Raw genomic sequence first — 21460 nt, forward strand, 5'->3', positions numbered from 1 at the left:
TTTCTTTTAAGGTATTATTTTCCTTGCACCTGTCCTTTAAAAAAATTATCTGTTTGACACACACCTTCCTTTCTAAAGGAGAATTCTCTAACAAAACTTTGTCAAAAGCATCAATAATTGGCCAGACATTCCAGAATTCATGGTGACATTGTTTTCTTAAAAGAATTTAAAAGAAAACTGAGGGATGCCAATGTTCCCACGTTGGTTTATATATTTCATTCTCACCGCATCCACTTTGCTGTCATCTACTTTTTTTTTTTTATTCGAAGAAACATCGTTCTCGGATAATGGAACTTTTTACTTAGTTCTTTAGCTATATTTAAAACAACACTGTCATTACCAAACTAAAAACAATCAACATTTTATATCCAGAAATATAAAAATGATACTTACAATCAATGCCGAGACTTTCACTTATCTCACGCCATGCCCGCACTCTTTTGTCTTTTCTTCGATAAAACGAAGAATTAAAGTCCCACAGGCATTCACGAGACTGAATTAGCTCGATTAATCTGGATTCTGTGAACGTATCCATCGTCTTGTTTTCCGCCACGATGATGAACTATTTTCAATGTTGCCACGATATAATGTAGCACAAAGACGTTTTCTAAACGAATGTGCGTTTGCAACCGGCACGAATAGAACAAACTTTTTGTTTCTAGTTGTGGTTGCAGTCACACCGGTTTTCGAAGGGGTTTCCTAGTTAACGAGAACAGGTTGCAGTCGCCCGCGTGGCTGGAAATCGCATGGTGTGACCACAGCTTAAGTAAACTTGAACGAATTGCATAACAATAATCATGATATGCTGATTCATAAAAAATAAGTCTATTCTTGCAAACTAAAACATTATGCAGGGGCAAAAAAGTACTTAGAAATTCTTTGATTTTTTTGCATTTATAGGTTTTTTGTATGTCTACCTTTCAAACGTCTGAAACGGGGATTATGTTTTATAATCCGAATTAACAGAATCCCAAAAAATGGGGTTCCCCTGTATCTTCTAAGTTAACTGGTCAGGTTAGAGAGATCACTAGTCTATACTTATCATTATTTCATTAAATAACTCTCTTGAAACATTAACCTACTTTTTATTACCCTTAGAATTTTTAATGGCATTATCTTTTACGTTGTCTTTCGATGTTCCTGCAACATTACCTGAAACAAATAAATAAAAACTCAACTTAATCTAAAGATAAATGCTGTATTTTATTCTTTTGTTTAAGAAATATTGAGTCTATAACTTAACTACAACATTTATATAATTGTACTAGCCGGTAATTTTTTCAAAAGAAACATTTCCTAATTTAATACAGTAGAATCTGCATATTTTAGTCACAGAAACTTTTATCAGTTACCTAATATCAGAATTAACATGCCAAAAATATTCTTTTTTTAACTCTCTGCCCTGTCTATGCTAAGAGGGTTTTCTTAGCAAGTCCATTCTGGGTTCGACTGAGCCCACAATGCGGCACTGGATGACGAGGGATGGGGCCAGACGTATCCAGATGAACCACTCCAAAAAATTCCAGATGTTTCTCAACCTTCTGGATCCAATTCCACGCCCCTTGGTTATCCAACCATCTCTTATACTATACTAGTTTAAACTGCTGGCATTTCTTACTTCAATTATTTATAGAATGAATTATTATTGACTAATAATAATAATTTAATTAAAAATCTTCAAGTTATACATTTTTTAATTAATTGTTTTTAATTAATGTCAGAGTCAATTTTCATTAACTGCAGTTTTATCATCATCAGTATAGGCAAGTCTCAGTGATTATGGTGTGAACTCCTCAATTACTTTCATTAATGTAGGATATTTATGATCGCTAACGTTTAACTCAAGTGAGAAATATCATTATTTGAAATTAATTACGAAGTGGTCTGTCTGAGTAAAGATCACACAGAAGGTGAGTTATATTCACAACTCATAATACGTTGATAGAAATTAATATATTAAAAATATTCTAACACATTCAGAGTGAAAGAAAGTCTATAGTACAATCTAACATAAAATAATTACAGTAGAGCATCGATTATCCGACTCAACTGGGGACTGGGGTTGGTCGGATAACTGAAAAGTATGAAAAAATGCCTTATTAGTATAGTATATTAGCATATCCCATGTAATTAGTACTGTATATCGCTACTGACCTAATTCGCGTTGAATTTTCATCAATGTTAAGCTTAACAAAACATTTTTTTAAAGTAATAATTGTCGCTATTGTATCATTAAAAATTACTTCTTTACTTTGCACAAAATAAATACAGTACTGTACCGTATATTAAAAAATATAAAACAAAAAAATATATACAGTATTCGGGTTACATATTTTACATAAAGTAGGCCTATAGATTAGAAAAAGAAGTCCAAAATTTTCTTTTGCTTCACAGCTGACACTTGTTTTTTTGCCACTAAATCTCGCACACGTTTTAAAAGCAGCATTTGGATAGCGTCGCATTCTTCTTGCTGTTCTAACCACTTCATAGCCGTCTCAAGGCCGTGAAAAGCTTCCTCACTGGATGGTCCTTTTTCAGGACGGTTGTCATCGCTAGGTTCTTGGTTGTCGATGGCACTGGCAATGATTTTATCGTCTGACATTATCTGATAGACACGGTCATCGGCATCACATTCGAGTCAGTCTTGAATGTTTTTGTTGTCACATTCTTCAAATCCATAACATTCTTTAATCAGCCCACACAGATGTGATACAAATTGGCTGTTTGGTGGTTCTTCAGGTGCAGTGATAGACTTGTGAGGTGCTAGCCGGGGATACAGAGTAGTTAAGACTCGTTTATCACTTACTCGGCAGCTATTCCTTGAGAATAGCCCTCTGTTTGTCTTAGAAGGATGGTTTTTCTGTTTGAAGAAATCGAGGGTAGAGGGCTTTAACTAATAAGTTAATTTACAGTTTGAATGTTAATTTAAAGCAAAATTAGATGATCATGTAATCACCCCGAGCAAAAAAAAGTAAGTCCGCACCGAGAAAAGGGGAGGGGAGACCTCACAAGCACAACTTAGGGACTCGCTAAACCTTTAAGAATAAAAACATCCCGAAAATAGTCAAAAAGAATAATGTAAAAGGTTAGCAAGTATTGTCGGAAAATAGGCTGCCAGACAAATAGAAAAAGTTTAATAATGAACTATTTTCAATGTTGCCACGATATAATGTAGCACAAAGACGTTTTCTAAATGAATGTGCGTTTGCAACCGGCACGAATAGAACAAACTTTTTGTTTCTAGTTGTGGTTGCAGTCACACCGGTTTTCGAAGGGGTTTCCTAGTTAACGAGAACAGGTTGCAGTCGCCCGCGTGGCTGGAAATCGCATGGTGTGACCACAGCTTAAGTAAACTTGAACGAATTGCATAACAATAATCATGATATGCTGATTCATAAAAAATAAGTCTATTCTTGCAAACTAAAACATTATGCAGGGGCAAAAAAGTACTTAGAAATTCTTTGATTTTTTTGCATTTATAGGTTTTTTGTATGTCTACCTTTCAAACGTCTGAAACGGGGATTATGTTTTATAATCCGAATTAACAGAATCCCAAAAAATGGGGTTCCCCTGTATCTTCTAAGTTAACTGGTCAGGTTAGAGAGATCACTAGTCTATACTTATCATTATTTCATTAAATAACTCTCTTGAAACATTAACCTACTTTTTATTACCCTTAGAATTTTTAATGGCATTATCTTTTACGTTGTCTTTCGATGTTCCTGCAACATTACCTGAAACAAATAAATAAAAACTCAACTTAATCTAAAGATAAATGCTGTATTTTATTCTTTTGTTTAAGAAATATTGAGTCTATAACTTAACTACAACATTTATATAATTGTACTAGCCGGTAATTTTTTCAAAAGAAACATTTCCTAATTTAATACAGTAGAATCTGCATATTTTAGTCACAGAAACTTTTATCAGTTACCTAATATCAGAATTAACATGCCAAAAATATTCTTTTTTTAACTCTCTGCCCTGTCTATGCTAAGAGGGTTTTCTTAGCAAGTCCATTTTGGGTTCGACTGAGCCCACAATGCGGCACTGGATGACGAGGGATGGGGCCAGACGTATCCAGATGAACCACTCCAAAAAATTCCAGACGTTTCTCAACCTTCTGGATCCAATTCCACGCCCCTTGGTTATCCAACCATCTCTTATACTATACTACTTTAAACTGCTGGCATTTCTTACTTATTCAATTATTTATAGAATGAATTATTATTGACTGATAATAATTATTAAATTAAAAATCTTCAAGCTATACATTTTTCAATTAATTGTTTTTAATGTCAAAGTCAATTTTCATTAACTGCAGTTTTATCATCATCAGTATAGGCAAGTCTCAGTGATTATGGTGTGAATTCCTCAATTACTTTCAATAATATAGGATATTTATGATAAATCGCTAACATTTAACTCAAGTGAGATATATCGTTATTTGAAATTAATTATGAAGTGGTCTGTCCAAGTAAAGATCACACAGAAGGTGAGTTATATTCACAACTTATAATACGTTGCTAGAAATTAATATATTAAAAATATTCTAACACATTCAGAGTGAAAGAAAGTCTATAGTACAGTCTAACATAAAATAATTACAGTAGAGCATCGATTATCCGACACAACTGGGGACTGGGGTTGGTCGGATAACCGAAAAGTATGAAAAAATGCATTATTAGTATAGTATATTAGCATATCCCATGTAATTAGTACTGTATATCGCTACTGACCTAATTCGCGTTGAATTTTCATCGATGTTAAGCTTAACAAAAAATTTTTTTAAAATAATAATCATCGCTATTGTATCATTAAAAATTATTTCTTTACTTTGCACAAAATAAATACAGTACTGTACTGTATATCTGACACTCGTTTTTTGCCACTAAATCTTGCACACGTTTTAAAAACAGCATTTGGATAGCGTCACATTCTTCTTGCTGTTCTAACCACTTCATAACTGTCTCAAGGCCGTGAAAAGCTTCCTCACTGGATGGTCCTTTTTCAGCATGGTTGTTATCACTAGGTTCTTGATTGTCGATGGCACTGGCAATGATTTTATTGTCTGACAATATCTGATAGACACGGTCATCGGCATCACATTCGAGTCAGTCTTGAATGTTTTTGTTGTCACATTCTTCAAATCCATAACATTCTTTAATCAGCCCACACAGATGTGATACAAATTGGCTGTTTGGTGGTTCTTCAGGTGCAGTGATAGACTTGGGAGGTGCTAGTCAGGGATACGGAGTAGTTAAGACTCTTGTATCACTTACTTGGCAGCTATTCCTTGAAAATAGCCCTCTGTTTGTCTTACAAGGATGGTTTTCTGTCCGAAGAAATCGAGGGTAGAGGGCTTTAACTAATAAGTTAATTTACAGTTTGAATGTTAATTTAAAGTGGAATTAGATGATCATGTAATCACCCTCTTCCTTCTGTCAGGATTCCCGACACCAGTTAATCAGTTTTGTTGTACGCAGATTAACACGCGTATTGATATTGACTGGAGATGAACTTCTCATTTTGTTTCAGATACTTGAAAGACATTTTTATAACAAATAAAACAAAGATTTAATGAAACAAAAATAAATAAGATTTTACAATATCGATTCTTCGAATAAAGCTATTTCGAGTGAGAGAGCTCACAATTTCTGTTAAAAATCATACTACCTCATATTATGTGTCTTTTTGTCTTCTTCTCGCATCTTTGGTTCTGGAGGAATGTTCTTTCTTATGTTCTTGCACGGCACATAAATAAATCTTTTTCTTCACTATATTTATCGACTTAATAATTTATTTAGGAGACTTCGGGAATCGGTTATGGGTGTTGGCCTTCGGGAGCTGGTGTGGAATACGTCTGTCCTCTTTTGGATCTTCTGGCGTACTCTCTGAAAGATGCTAGATTCTTCCTCTTTCTCATAAATTTTCACCAATCATCAATTCGTATTTTTCCACGTGAACAGGAAAAAGGGATTTTACTGAGGGGTTGACAGTTCCCAGGGTGACTAAGATTTTTAAGAGATAAGGGAAAACAAATGGATGTTTCAACTTCTGTTGAAGGAAGTGATTTTTACCAGTTTCCTTTGTTTTAAAAAATATAATTTTCCCATCAAAATCAACGAATATTTTTGTCTAAAATTTTACTTTTTCCAATTAAATTTTTAATTAATCACAGGGGTGGTTCGCATCTCACAGACTCATCTGATGGTAGGAACTTATTCCAAGCTGTTACTAGTGTAGTGTCCTTGACAGTAGCCCAAGCATCTGCTGCCATATACATAGCATCCCTTCAAGTTAATTTCAGTGTACACTTGCTGAATTGTTTTTTCACATTCTTCCCCGAGCATTACCATACGCAGCAATGCCTTTCTGTAATATCGTTTAAAGCTTTCAATGACCTCTTGATCCATCGGTTGGAGGACTGAAGTAATTTTGGGAGGCAAGTAAACAACTTTAAACTTTCCATTTTCTCTTTCCAGTGAAATGTTTGAGGGATGACTTGGGGTGCTATCAATCAACAACAAAACATTTCTGGTATTCCCAGTTTTAAGCTGATGCTTTTTGACTTCAGGGATAAATACAGTGTCATACCATTCTATAAAAATGCTTGTATCCATCCATGAATTCTTTTGATTTTTGTAGATGATCGGCAATTTTTTCATTCCCTTAAAGCACCGTGGATTTTTAGACTTTCTTATGATTAGCAAAGGTAGCCTGTGCGTTCCGGTAACACTTTCGCATACCATAACAGCAATGCATGATTTGCTTTCCTTAAAACCAGGTGCTGACATTTCATTCTTAGAAACTAAGGTTTCTGTTGGCATTTTCTTCCNATGTCGATAATCGTTGGAAAAGTCGGAAAAATAATATAGTACTTTACAACCTCTTGATCCATTGGTTGGAGGACTGAAGTAATTTTGGGAGGCAAGTAAACAACTTTAAACTTTCCATTTTCTCTTTCCAGTGAAATGTTTGAGAGATGACTTGGGGTGGGATCAATCAACAACAAAACATTTCCGTATTCCCAGTTTTAAGCTGATGTTTTTTGACTTCAGGGATAAATACAGTGTCATACCATTGTATAAAAATGCTTGTATCCATCCATGAATTCTTTTGATTTTTGTAGATGATCGGCAATTTTTTCACTCCCTTAAAGCACCACGGATTTTTAGACTTTCCTATGATTAGCAAAGGTAGCCTGTGTGTTCCGGTAACACTTTCGCATACCATAACAGCAATGCATGATTTGCTTGCCTTAAAACCAGGTGCTGACATTTCATTCTTAGAAACTAAGGTTTCTGTTGGCATTTTCTTCCAGTACAAACCAGTTTCATCTGCATTGTAGACATTGTTTTTTTTTTGTAACCATCCTTATTTTTCAAACGTTCAGCTGATTCAGTATCAGCCAACAATTTTTCACCCTGGATGTCCAATTCCCTAATTCCATGCCTAGATTTGAAATGCATAAGCCAGCCGGTACTTGCTTGAAAATCAGCGTTACCTCCTAGTTTCTTGTTCATTTGAAGAGCTTTTACACAAATCAAAGGGCCACTTATTGGTTGTCCTTGGCTATGTACCTGCATGAACAAGTGTAAACTACAATGTCCAAATCTTTTTTTTCTGTGCAAGCTTCCATTCTCATGTCAAATACACTCGCAAATTTTTTAATGGCATCACTGTTCTTTTTAATGTCTGTTATTGTGGTTTTTCCAACTCCATATTCCTGAGCTAAGCTTTAATCTACTAGCACTGCTTTTCAACTGATCAATTATTGTAAGTTTATCGGAAACACTGAGAACAATGCATTTACGTTTAGTCGCCATTGCGAACGTTACAACAACTACAGCACAATCTGTTACAAGTGTGAAATACACAGATCCAAAATTTATATCTCCAATGAAAACAGATTCCAATTCAGCACGACGCACAATCCTCAGAAAAATCCACACAAAACAAACCACCACTCATAATTAGAAAATTAAGCCTCGTTTAAATACTGGCCTCCCTTTCATGGTCAACTAAATCACGCAAAATTCTAACAAAAATAATATTAAAGTAGCCAAGACATAGCCAAATATTGTAGTGCCACATCACTAGCGAATATTTGAATTTGACGACTAGAACACGGTCGGTGAACCGATGTGACAGTTGATCGGGGGTCAGATAATCGAGGCTCTACTGTATTGTACTACAAAAGATATAAAAATTTACCTCCAGAAAAAATTATTAGTACCTTTTGGAAAAAAATCGAGTGACGGATTATCTCTCACACTCATTTTCACGTACAATACAGTACAACAGCACAACAGTTCATAGAAAAATGTCACAAAAGTTTAACCGTAAACTAAGAGAAAGAATTGTGATAAAATGCAGGTCAAACTTCGTCGTCTTATCATTGGCAGAAGCATTGTATGTACATTGCTATGACTCAGTACTTAATGTATTGAGTCATAGCAATGTACATACAAATTTGTTAAATACCGAGTCATAGCGATGATACTAATCCAAATAGCAGAATTTTCACAAAGGTATTATGTGCAAATTCATATATGTATTAACTATGTATCAACAGGAACTATTTCTATTTGTAGTTAAATTTCAAAAAATATTGGTTATTCAATGACTAATTTGGAGTTAGTGACATTCACATTGTGGCATTTTGCAGCGATACTTCAGAAAAAGGTTAATCTTCGTTAACACATGGAAGCAATGCCATTACCAATTGTCACCAGTGAAGAATGATAACTTATTTAATCCTAGTATTAAATTATAAAGACAAAAATTAGATTATGTGTATTTTTTTGAACACCCGACTGGTTTTACAAAATGTTGAATTATCAAGAGTTGTGTTTTTGAGACTTTTACTGTATTTTTTCTTCTACATTCCATAATTCAATTCCTGACAAAAATGTTTTATAAATGTTGAAAATGCTCAAAATATTTTATTAAAAATGTTTTTTGTAAATTTAACACCACCAAAATGAGTAATCATCTTAACTAAAGGCCTTCGTATTAGTTTACAGAAGTGTTTTTCAACTGCCAGTCCTTGATAAACTTTCATTGATCCACAGAAAAATACTCGATCATATCAACAGTCGATTACGGGTGACATTTAAATAGCAACTAGATCACCATATGTACCGGTACTTAGTTACATACAATATCTCTGTACAAGCATAGTTTATAGTTGCATATAATTACTGGTCCACATAAAATTATCCATAATTTTACCAGTTTGAAGTTAGAAAAAGGTCAAAAAACACTGGCATACACCACCTTTATTTTGCGAAAGAATACAAGATTCTTTATGTTCTTCTGCTCCGAAGAAGAGAAAGCATTATGAGCAATTCTCCTATTGGCAAGAGAAGAAAATGAAGTGGCCATCCCCCTGCATTCAAGATTCTCTGGAGTTAAGTAAAGAAGATTATAGCAGCTAATGACGTCTTGTATCCCATAACAACATGAATTTAAAAATAGACTATGTTCAAATTTGATGTTGAGTTTTTATAGCAAGTTTTTACCCCCAATGGCAGGCTGGAAAGCAAAAGAATAAGTGGATTTAAAGAAGATACTTTAATAGTCTTCCAGAAAGCAGTAAAACGTAGATTACAAAAGTTTGGTGATATTCATCCTCATCCCCAAATACTATAGAGATAAGAATGAACTAGCCACTGTGGTTACTCAGCCAAATTAACCAATGCATCTTTATCAGTGGGAAAGTTTATACAACACTAATCTTTCAAACTCTTCTTTATTAACATTGGCATTCTAATTTCAACTGTTCGTGCCCAACAATGGCCCATTAACTGGGTAAAAAATGTCAGCATTCTTTAAACTTCACCCACTGTTAAAGGTCTATGGAAATATTAACTTATATAGGAGACGACCAAATGGCAGCCTACCGCTCTGGAGATCAGGAATCAAATCTAGATCAAGTTTGGATGTGTTGGGCCTCGTCCATCACCATCCATCCACCCCATCGTGAGCCCAGCCTAGCCCATAGCGGGCTCGATAAAAAGAGCCTCTTAATGCTTGCAGGTGAAAAGAGTTATTAAAAAAACTTTCATGGGAGCAAGTAATAATAAATTTTCACATTTTTCCCATGCTTGAACCTGAAGAGAAGTTATTAAGTGACTTGAAATTGTTCTTTATTTCTTTTTAATTAATTTAATTAATTAAAATAAAACATNTGAGACTTTTACTGTATTTTTTCTTCTACATTCCATAATTCAATTCCTGACAAAAATGTTTTATAAAATGTTGAAAATGCTCAAAATATTTTATTAAAACTGTTTTTTGTAAATTTAACACCAACAAACTGAGTAATCATCTTAACTAAAGGTCTTTGTATTAGTTTACATGAGTGTTTTTCAACTGCCAGTCTTTGATAAACTTTCATTGATCCACAGAAAAATACTTGATCATATCAACAGTCGATTACGGGTGACATTTAAATAGCAACTAGATCACCACATGTACTGGTACTTAGTTACATACAATAACTCTATATAAGCATACAGTAGTTTATAGTTGAATATAATTACTGGTCCACATAAAATTATCCATAATTTTATCAGTTTGAAGTTAGAAAAAGGTCGAAAAATACTGGCATACACCATCTTTATTTTGCAAAAAAATACAAGATTCTTTATGTTCTTCTGTTTCAAAGAAGAGAAAGCATTACGAGCAATTCTCCTATTGACAAGAGAAGAAAATGAAGTGGCCATCCCCCTGCATTCAAGATTCTCTGGAGTTAAGTAAAGAAGATTATAGAAGCTAATGACGTCTTGTATCCCATAACAACATGAATTTAAAAGTAGACTATGTTCAAATTTGATGTTGAGTTTTTATAGCAAGTTTTTACCCCCAATGGCGGGCTGGAAAGCACAAGAATCAGTGGATTTAAAGAAGATACTTTAATAGTCTTCAAGAAAGCAGTAAAAGGTAGATTACAAAAGTTTGGTGATATTCATCCTCATTTCCAAATACTATAGAGATAAGGATGAACTAGCCACTTCTTTACTAACATTGGCATTCTAATTTCAACTGTTCGTGCCCAACAATGGCCCATTAACTGGGTAAAAAATTTCAGCATTCTTTAAACTTCCCACTGTTAAAGGTCCATGGAAATATTAACTTATATAGGAGACGACCAAATGGCAGCCTACCGCTCTGGAGATCAGGGATCAAATCTAAACGAGTCAAAAAAATTCAAAAAATTTTTTGAAGTTTGGATGTGTTGGGCCTCGTCCATCACCATCCATCCACCCCATTGTGAGCCCAGCCTAGCCCATAGCAGGCTTGATAAAAAGAGCCTCTTAAAATGCTTGCAGGTGGAAAGAGTTATTAAAAAAACTTTCATGGGAGCAAGTAATAATAAATTTTCACATTTTTCCCATGCTTGAACCTGAAGAGAAGTTATTGAGTGACTTGAAATTGTTCTTTGTTTCTTTTGATTAATTTAATTAATTAAAATAAAACATATTTATTCTAATGATTTTAAGCTATTCCACACAAATGACAGTAAAGTTTGGCTGGTTATATGTTAACTTTATCAAAGTAATTATTTATTAAATATGTAAGAAAATAAAAATTTACCTCGCACTTTTCTTTTACCCATGTTTATAAATACCTAAAAATATAAAATAAATACCTAAAATAAATTATCAAACTCTTAAGTTTATTAAATTTAAATCAAAATAAAATATATTTTATATCATCATCAAAAACTATGTTTTATAAATAAGTAATGTAAATAAATTTATAATTTATAAACTGTAAACATGTTTATAATTTCACAGAATGATTCATATATTATGGAATAATTTTTGAACTTCTGCGCCACGAAATATTCAATCTAAAAATATTTTTGTCAATATATTATAGTTAAAAGTTATTGTTTTTGTTGTTTTAATTAGCTTTGAATTCAAATAGATCTCCGTCTTCATGGTACTAGCGTGGCTGCCTGTCTGGAGATCGACACAGTTATAGCTGTGATTAACTAAAATGCGACAAAAGCCTTCATTTCAAAGACAGTCATGCAAGACAATTTTCTCCTTTCAAATGCATCATCAAAAAAGTACATCTATATTATCAAAATATATATCTACTTTAATTAAAGCTAATGCTATGCATGTAACACAAAGCATCATCTTTAGTTAGTGTAGGTGCATAACATGTTAGCAATTCAAAAATTGTTTATCGAATCACAATTTTNTAAGCTATTCCACACAAATGACAGTAAAGTTTGGCTGGTTATATGTTAACTTTATCAAAGTAATTATTTATTAAATATGTAAGAAAATAAAAATTTACCTCGCACTTTTCTTTTACCCATGTTTATAAATACCTAAAAATATAAAATAAATACCTAAAATAAATTATCAAACTCTTAAGTTTATTAAATTTAAATCAAAATAAAATATATTTTATATCATCATCAAAAACTATGTTTTATAAATAAGTAATGTAAATAAATTTATAGTTTATAAACTGTAAACATGTTTATAATTTCACAGAATGATTCATATATTATGGAATAATTTTTGAACTTCTGCGCCACGAAATATTCAATCTAAAAATATTTTTGTCAATATATTATAGTTAAAAGTTATTGTTTTTGTTGTTTTAATTAGCTTTGAATTCAAATAGATCTCCGTCTTCATGGTACTAGCGTGGCTGCCTGTCTGGAGATCGACACAGTTATAGCTGTGATTAACTAAAATGCGACAAAAGCCTTCATTTCAAAGACAGTCATGCAAGACAATTTTCTCCTTTCAAATGCATCATCAAAAAAGTACATCTATATTATCAAAATATATATCTACTTTAATTAAAGCTAATGCTATGCATGTAACACAAAGCATCATCTTTAGTTAATGTAGGTGCATAACATGTTAGCAATTCAAAAATTGTTTATCGAATCACAATTTTAATCTATAAGTATATTAAACTTCTTTTCTTCCAGATTACTCTAAATTATTTAAAATTATAATTAAGCAGATTTATAGCCCGAATTTTAATCTGTTCCCCATAATCACATAAGATATATTATATTATATACCTATATATACAAAATCAAAATATGTATGTATAGTTAGCACCACAAAAGACTGCACTCAGTCAATACTAACCATGCCTATTTTAGTGAGACAGGACGACGGGATAAGATAGTTCTGTGGAAATTTTGTTACACACGCACGTACTCGAACCGTACGAGTTTTATCAGCTACAATATGTCACTTTTATTCGAAAACGGCATCCGTGTAAACCAAAGTGAATTTTCTCTATCGGTTTATTTAATCCTTTCCCTCTTCCCGCATAAAATTTTGAAAAATCCCTTCTCAGTGTGCATTTTCACGACGTACCCTAACCACGTACCAAATTTCACCTCTTTAGGTTCGGCGGTTTGCTCTGGACAATGATGTATCACTCAGTCAGAACATGTAATTTTATATATATAGATTTAGTAATTAATTAAATATAATCACAGAAAAGTAGCCCGACGTAATCCGGCGGTCGTTCGGCCTTATAAATTTATTGGGTTTTGTGATTTTTCTTTACGTACAAACTTGATATTAGATATAAATGTGTTTGACTGACTATTAAATCCATAGATCACCTTATTGANACTGCACTCGGTTAATACTAACCATGCCTATTTTAGTGAGACAGGACGACGGGATAAAATAGTTCTGTGGAAATTTTGTTACACACGCACGTACTCGAACCGTACGAGTTTTATCAGCTACAATATGTCACTTTTATTCGAAAACGGCATCCGTGTAAACCAAAGTAAATCCTCTGTCGATTTATTTAATCCTTTCCCTCTTCCCACAGAGAATTTTGAAAAATCCTTCTTAGTGTGCATTTTCACGACGTACCCTAACTGCGTACCAAATTTCACCTCTTTAGGTTCGGCGGTTTGCTCTGGACAATGATGTATCAATCAGTCAGAACATGTAATTTTATATATATAGATTTAGTAATTAATTAAATATAATCACAGAAAAGTAACCCGACGTAATCCGGCGGTCGTTCGGCCTTATAAATTTATTGGGTTTTGTGATTTTTCTTTACGTACAAACTTAATATTAGATATAAATGTGTTTGACTGACTATTAAATCCATAGATCACCTTATTGAACCTCTCCTACTTTCCCAATCCCAATTATCAGCCAGGTGATAATTTTCCTGGGTGATAATTGGGAAAGAAGGACAAGACCAATAAGTTCTAATAGCAAGTTTAATACAGTCACGAAAAGTGCTTTATAACCATAGAGAAAAGTTTTGAAACAAAGAGTAATACCCATTCCATCACTTAATCTCCCAATGGTTTGTATCCACTGAGTGCAATCTCTCATCTTGCTATATATGTACCGTACATCTTAAAACAAATACATTATATATAAATACGTCTGTCTCGGGTGTATTTTAATTATACAAACAAAAATATTAAACTGACTCATATAAAAATAATTACCGAAATATTTTATATTCAACATAGAAACACGTGACAAAAGTAATAACTTTTCGCGCCAGCAACACAAGTTAGAGTGTTGCCATCTCTCAAAATATTTTATAAATTTTTTTCCGTAATTATGTCTATTCGGTATGATGAATTTAAAATAATAAGTATAATAATTATTATGCTTATTTCTAAGTTTTAAAATTATTGTCCGAATAAAAAATAAATTGATAAAATTAAAAATTCATATTATAATTTTTGTAAAATTACTAGGCGACCGGATGGTCGAGCGATCATGGCCAAGGTCGGTNCATTGAACCCACTGCAGATTTTTATATTGAAAATATTGATAATCAGCAGGTAAATCTTAAAAATAATTATATTCCATAAAAAATATTGTTTAAGCTTATAATGAAATAATTACCTTTCAGATTTCTACTAATGACAAAAGTTGTCAAAGTAAAAGAAAAAGGAAACAGCCTGAAGCAGCTGATGCTATATATGAACATGCAAAAAGGAAAAAAGAAACTCTTGAAGAAGAGCACAGTTTAAAAATAAAAATTATGGAAGAAGAACATAATATGAAAATGAAGCTGATGAAAGCTCAGCTGAAAGTGCAAGAAAAGATATTACAAATTTTAGAGAATAACCCGTCATGTCTTCAGTTAACAAATTTATAAATGTACCTTTCAACAAAACATATATATATATAATGTAAAAAGTGTTAATAGAAAANTTCTATAATTAATTCTTATTATAGTTCTTAATTTACAAAAATCTTTTATTAAAGTAAAAGGTAAAACTGTTTCCACTGACTAATTCTGTACAACTCCGGGGCCATTTTTATACGATTCATCGTGATATATTTCGAAATATTTATTCCATTCTATAATTTTTGCTAGCCATTAATCAGGAGGTAAGCCCTCCATAAGATAAATGTTGCACCCATGACGGAATGCTATATTTGTAATGATTTTTAATATTGTTAGTGGAGTTAATTAAGTTTTGGTATTTTTCTTTATATTTATAGGCAAAATATCCTGCTATATACTCGAGAGCATCGTAAGAAGTTTATTCAAAGATTGTGTTAAAGTTGTGAGGGTCGTAAAAGCGCGTCGAAATTTCGACTAATTACAAACTTTAACGTCAGAAAGTTTCGAAGATAGAATTGGGTCAAGAGGGTGTGTTGATGACAGAACCCAGATGGAACGAAAATTTTTTTCGAATCATAGAACAAACGCGACGCGATGATAAACAACAGGGGAAAATGTCGACAGAGAGAAAGAGCTTTGTTGAGATGCTCGCGAACAAGTGCCGGGTCGACCAGCGCGAACATTAAAAGCTCCGTCATCACCTCTCCGACCTTTTCCCGACCCGGATTGGTCTCAAGTTTCGCCTAGAAACAAAGGAATGACCAATCGGGGTAAGGGAGAGGGTGAATGGGACCAATCAAAAGAGTGAGATTCGGGGAAAATCTTATAAAACCTCCGAATCTCAAGGACAGAAGAGAGAATCTCAGCCGCTTCTCTCCGAGAGAGAATCTCAGCCGCTTCTCTCCGAAGAGGAATTCCCAGCCGATTCTCCGCAGTTCTCCACTCGGACCAGGTTCTCCACCAGTGACTAACATCCGCAACGTCACCGGACAGAGGCACCTGTGCAACAGACACTCTCCTGTCAAGCCCGGAACACCAGTCAGCGCCCGTTCGTCGACATCAAGGAGCTCCCACCAAAGCCGATCTAGATCGCATTGTTATTGTCATTATGTGAGTTAACCTTATGTTAAAATAAACGGTTTTCGTGTAAGACACTTGTCATCTCTGTCTCCTACCGCCACCACCCACATACGGTTTGACCCTAGGTTTTCCTGACGCGCAATTAACGTATTGCCCCCAAAATCAGCGAACTTACAAAGTCTAGATTGCGTGTAGAGTTTCCTGAAGATTTATTTGAAGAAAAAGTAGTTTTACATTCAGTATATTGGTCTGTATTTTCACTTGATACTTCTACACGTGCTTTCTCTAAAACTTTGGGTTAATATATTCCTCTTGTCTTCGATCTGTAGTATTTAGTTTTGACTCTAAAATACCAGGATTCTTACCTAAAATAATCAATCTAATCCTATATATAGCATTTAATGGGCTTGGATGTTCATTAGGACCCCCGGCTTCTAATTTGAAAAAAAAAGTTTTCCAGACAATCTTGATTTAAGTGCAGATGTATTTTATATCAAAAGTCGATTTTGTATCTTGAAAAAGATCAATTAGCGATTTCATTGAGATTATCATTCCTTTCTGGAAAATTTGGAGGGCATTTTTTCCACTTGCTCTCATTGTTGAGATTATTTTTATCATTTTATTTAAATGTTCTTCTTGTAATTCCAAGTCTACACCATATCCATTTTTGCTTGGAACAGAACCTTTTGGTGCATAGCTATTAAAAATGTCGAACCACATATTTATATCTCTAATATACGTTTCATTGATAATAATAATTGATTCATAATAAACGTTTCATTGATATTCACATTCAATTCTTTCCATAAACTTATGTTACTGCAACTACAGTCACTGACGCAAGCTACTACATTATACGATAGTAAATAAAGTTCTGCTATTAATTTTAAAAGTATTTCTCTTGTCATTTTTTGATCAAACCCGATGTAAACAGGTTGCTTCCAATTTGAAAAAAGAAGGTTATTATTGCAACCATACACAGCACACCTAGTACTCAGCATTTTGTTCTTCACCTAACATAAAAATATAGCTTTAAATATTTAATGACTTATATTTAAATCATCTTACCTTATAAAAAACTTAGTCAAATTAAACAATTACAGAAATATTAAAATAAATCACTTCGTTAATCACAAAATTGGACGAATATTAAAAGCGAAAACTAAACACGTGCACACCCTGCTTAATGTAAACAGAGAGGTCAGGTCTCGTGCTGACGTCACTAACTTGGCATTCCTGGCTAACATTGTAGAATAGGGATCTGGCTATCCTTGTAGTATATAGTCCTTGGATCAAGGCGACAACCTACCGCTCTAAAGGATCCGGTTTCGCATTCAGATGGGTCGTTAATATAAAAACTTGGATTTAGAAAATTTAATTTGTCTGACATTTCAAACACATTTAATCATAATATTAAATCGATGATAAACATTACATTACAGTACGCATATCTGTCGGCTTTGGAGGCTTGGGGATCCGGGTTCGAATTTGCACGAGTCGGAAAGTACAAGAATTTACTGGGGAAGTGTGTTTGAATATGTTGACTCTTGTATTTCACCAATTGTAATGTTACTCATTTTCTTTGGCCAAAAATACGATGGATATTTGATAAAGAAGGTCGTCAAACATTCGACGGTCTGGATTTCCAGATTTTAGAAAAGAAAGTTGCAAAACGCCAGCCTAAGAGGTATTCCTCTAAATTGGTTACAGTCTTATTTGTCAAAAGATATTATTACGTCAAAGTAGAAAATTCTATCTCTAACTTCTTTAAACCAAACAAGGGTATTCTCCAGGGCTCTGTCTTGGGTCCATTGCTTCTTAAACACCATGTTGGAAAGTAGTACAAACTTTTTCTAACTCCTCCGAACACTTTTGTAAATACGCAATAAAGCAAAGACACAGATCAGCAACACGACACTTGGGCGATAGAGGGAGTTCTCCCGGGAGGACTTTCTATGGGAAACTGGCCCCTATTTTAATTTTACAAAACGAAGAAAATACGGAAAACTCCACGTTGGTGAAGCTCGAACCTACGACCAACTATCAGTGTTCGGTGGTTTTAACCACTCGGACACTAGTGTTAATTATGTAATGCAGATGTGGGTGAGTGGGTATGCAGATTATCTTAACGATGCGTTAAAAGGGGTGAAGGAGTTTACAAAAACGTTACGTTATACTAATGTATTTATCCTTGAGAAACAGAATTACTGTATTCTTTTTTGTTTATTAGCGAACCGTAGCGTTTATGGTATGTTACTGCTTTTTACGTAATTAATAAAATAACGTAACGTTCGGTACCCCTCGCTATGTATTATTCTTTAGTACAAGAAGATCGATGGAAAATATGAGTTACGTAATTTTGGGGTGAGTATCGAGACATTCCTACTCACCTATTGGTGAGCCTCCACACACGTTATACAGCGAGTTACGTGGGGTGGGGATGGTAGTTTAAAAGTATAAAACAATGCGTTACACAATTTATGAATAATTCCATATATTAATACTTAAAGATCTTTACAATTATTTAACTGTAACGAATACAATTCACATAGAAACATAAGGGAAAATTTAATACAAAATGTATCGTATATATTAGCGGCGTTATTGAGCCGAGCCGTGTTTGAACCACGGCGAAATGCGACAGTAAAAATTACATTTTTTATATGTAAAAAATATATACATTATATAAATAATTGTAAAAAAGAGAAAGTTATTTTTATTTGAAATCTTATAGAATACATAAAAGAAGTTAAGTTTACAAGTGGCTAAGTGGATAAAACCACTGACCACTGGTAAGTTAGTTTATCGCGGATTCGCGCCTCACTAACGGGCTGTCAATGTAAAGTTTTCGCGTTTTCTTCACTTCTCAAACACCTAATCGGGCACCTGTTTCTTACAGGAAATTCGCCCGAAAACACTATCCATTGACAGATCTCCCGTGTGTCACATTTCTGTATCCCACCAAACCAGCCTTATAGGGACTAAGCCGGCATGGCTTCTGTACTCATTATGAATATAGAAGAAAGGCGGAGAGTCAAAAATGAAAAAAAAAACTACATTAATTACAAAATCTGGTATAATAGCTGATAAATACTTAGATTTAGTATATGTCTCTTCAATCCGAATGGTTAACAAACGGTAAACTTTCTTTCAGTTCTGAGGTTAAGTATTCCTTTATTGTAAATTATACATGCATTTCAGGCTTGTATGAGCCCCTCTTCAGTGTAAATTCTCAGATGGTTGAGTAACACTTAAAAAAAATTTTTTTCATTTTATCATTATTATTTAAAATATACTTTTGTAAAAATTTCTTATATAACAATGTTTTTCCTGAAAGATATAAAATTCGAGCAAATATTTTGGGCGATATCTTGGCGATGTTTCGATCGAAAAGTTCGATTTTAGAACGAAGATGTCTGGCAACACTGTCTTTAGACTCGTGTCGTATAAATGCGTCAGCCAGCGCCTTCCGCCTGATTGTTTTGTGTCGTTTCGTGCCATGTGAGGTAAGAGATTTTCAATCCGTTTCCATCTGCCTTCTATTGTTAACTTACAGTCTTTATTTTCTTCAGTTATTTTTATTATGTAATTAATTAAGGTTTAATATTATTAAAGAAGTAATTTTTTTGGAATTTGTCTCACATTTTAACGTGTAATCGTAGTGAATACCAATGTATAGAAATATGGCCGATTTACTTGTATAATTCGTGAAAGGCTCTCTTCGAATTTTTCCATTGTTTAATCTTCAAAATACATTATTTTGGCGATATTTTCATTCTTCGAGAGTGGGGAAAATGTTTTATTAATGTTTATAAATGGTTCCAAATATACTCTGCCATTATGCGAGATCCATTGTTGAGTGTTGCTAGTTGACCCAAGGAATAGATTATTAGGCATATTTAACTACAAATTCCATGTAGATTATGGTGAAGAGAGTGAATTTTCAATAATCTGGTTCCTATAATTCTCTTCTGCATGATGAATATTTAGTGTAAAGCTGCCCACACCAAATGTGTGTGATGCCATGTAGTGTTACAATGTAATAATATTGCTCTAAATCACTTAGGATAGGGTAAAAGACTCTGCGACATGATGACCAGGTCGCTTGAAGCTATGCGGCTAATCCATTGCATCTCTGCTAACCGTTCTCTACTCTGAAATACGCATAAAATCCTCTTCTTGGTTTGTTCAGAAACTGAGGCTGAAGTGTGGCATTGATGTTTTTTTGCTTGATATAGTGCAGTATACAAATGATCGTATTAGAAAAACCATTGTTTAAGCTACCAGAGAAAGATGCTAAATAAAATAAAGATTTTAAGTAAAAACAATAAGTTTTACACGGCCAACGATTATTTAATATTAAAATAATAAATGTACATTTATTATTTTAATATTAAATAATCGTTGGCCGTGTAAAACTTATTGTTTTTACTTAAAATCTTTATTTTATTTAGCATCTTTCTCTGGTAGCTTAAACAATGGTTTTTCTAATACGATCATTTGTATACTGCACTATATCAAGCAAAAAAACATCAATGCCACACTTCAGCCTCAGTTTCTGAACAAACCAAGAAGAGGATTTTATGCGTATTTCAGAGTAGAGAACGGTTAGCAGAGATGCAATGGATTAGCCGCATAGCTTCAAGCGACCTGGTCATCATGTCGCAGAGTCTTTTACCCTATCCTAAGTGATTTAGAGCAATATTATTACATTGTAACACTACATGGCATCACACACATTTGGTGTGGGCAGCTTTACACTAAATATTCATCATGCAGAAGAGAATTATAAAAACCAGATTATTGAAAATTCACTCTCTTCACCATAATCTACATGGAATTTGTAGTTAAATATGCCTAATAATCTATTCCTTGGGTCAACTAGCAACACTCAACAATGGATCTCGCATAATGGCAGAGTATATTTGGAACCATTTATAAACATTAATAAAACATTTTCCCCACTCTCGAAGAATGAAAATATCGCCAAAATAATGTATTTTGAAGATTAAACAATGGAAAAATTCGAAGAGAGCCTTTCACGAATTATACAAGTAAATCGGCCATATTTCTATACATTGGTATTCACTACGATTACACGTTAAAATGTGAGACAAATTCCAAAAAAATTACTTCTTTAATAATATTAAACCTTAATTAATTACATAATAAAAATAACTGAAGAAAATAAAGACTGTAAGTTAACAATAGAAGGCAGATGGAAACGGATTGAAAATCTCTTACCTCACATGGC

At 33.5% G+C, this 21460-nt stretch overlaps 1 protein-coding gene and 1 long non-coding RNA gene across 6 annotated transcripts in view; one reads left to right on the forward strand and one right to left on the reverse strand.

Moving 5' to 3' along the window:
* Positions 1 to 21460, reverse strand: part of LOC111631638 (poly [ADP-ribose] polymerase 2-like) — an 87704-nt gene that overhangs the window by 24679 nt on the left and 41565 nt on the right. For 4 of the 5 annotated variants that reach the window (XM_023375935.1, XM_023375936.1, XM_023375938.1 and 1 more), the window contains exons 6-7: positions 12322 to 12355; positions 1083 to 1152 (exon numbers count right to left, since the gene is read on the reverse strand). In XM_023375935.1, coding sequence (XP_023231703.1) covers positions 1083 to 1152; positions 12322 to 12355 — 104 coding nt within the window. Of the gene's footprint in view, positions 1 to 1082; positions 1153 to 3664; positions 3735 to 12321; positions 12356 to 21460 lie in introns of all 5 variants that reach the window. The other variant, XM_023375937.1, reaches the window with a different exon arrangement.
* The window catches only part of LOC111631640, a 14480-nt gene continuing 12652 nt past the window's right edge, over positions 19633 to 21460 (forward strand). The window contains exon 1 of the long non-coding RNA XR_002757733.1: positions 19633 to 19712. This is a non-coding gene — a long non-coding RNA (uncharacterized LOC111631640). The remainder of the gene's footprint in view (positions 19713 to 21460) is intronic.

The sequence above is a fragment of the Centruroides sculpturatus genome, unplaced genomic scaffold, assembly GCF_000671375.1.
Source record: "Centruroides sculpturatus isolate CEXI.00-Female unplaced genomic scaffold, Cexi_2.0 scaffold719, whole genome shotgun sequence".
Taxonomy (NCBI): domain Eukaryota; kingdom Metazoa; phylum Arthropoda; class Arachnida; order Scorpiones; family Buthidae; genus Centruroides; species Centruroides sculpturatus.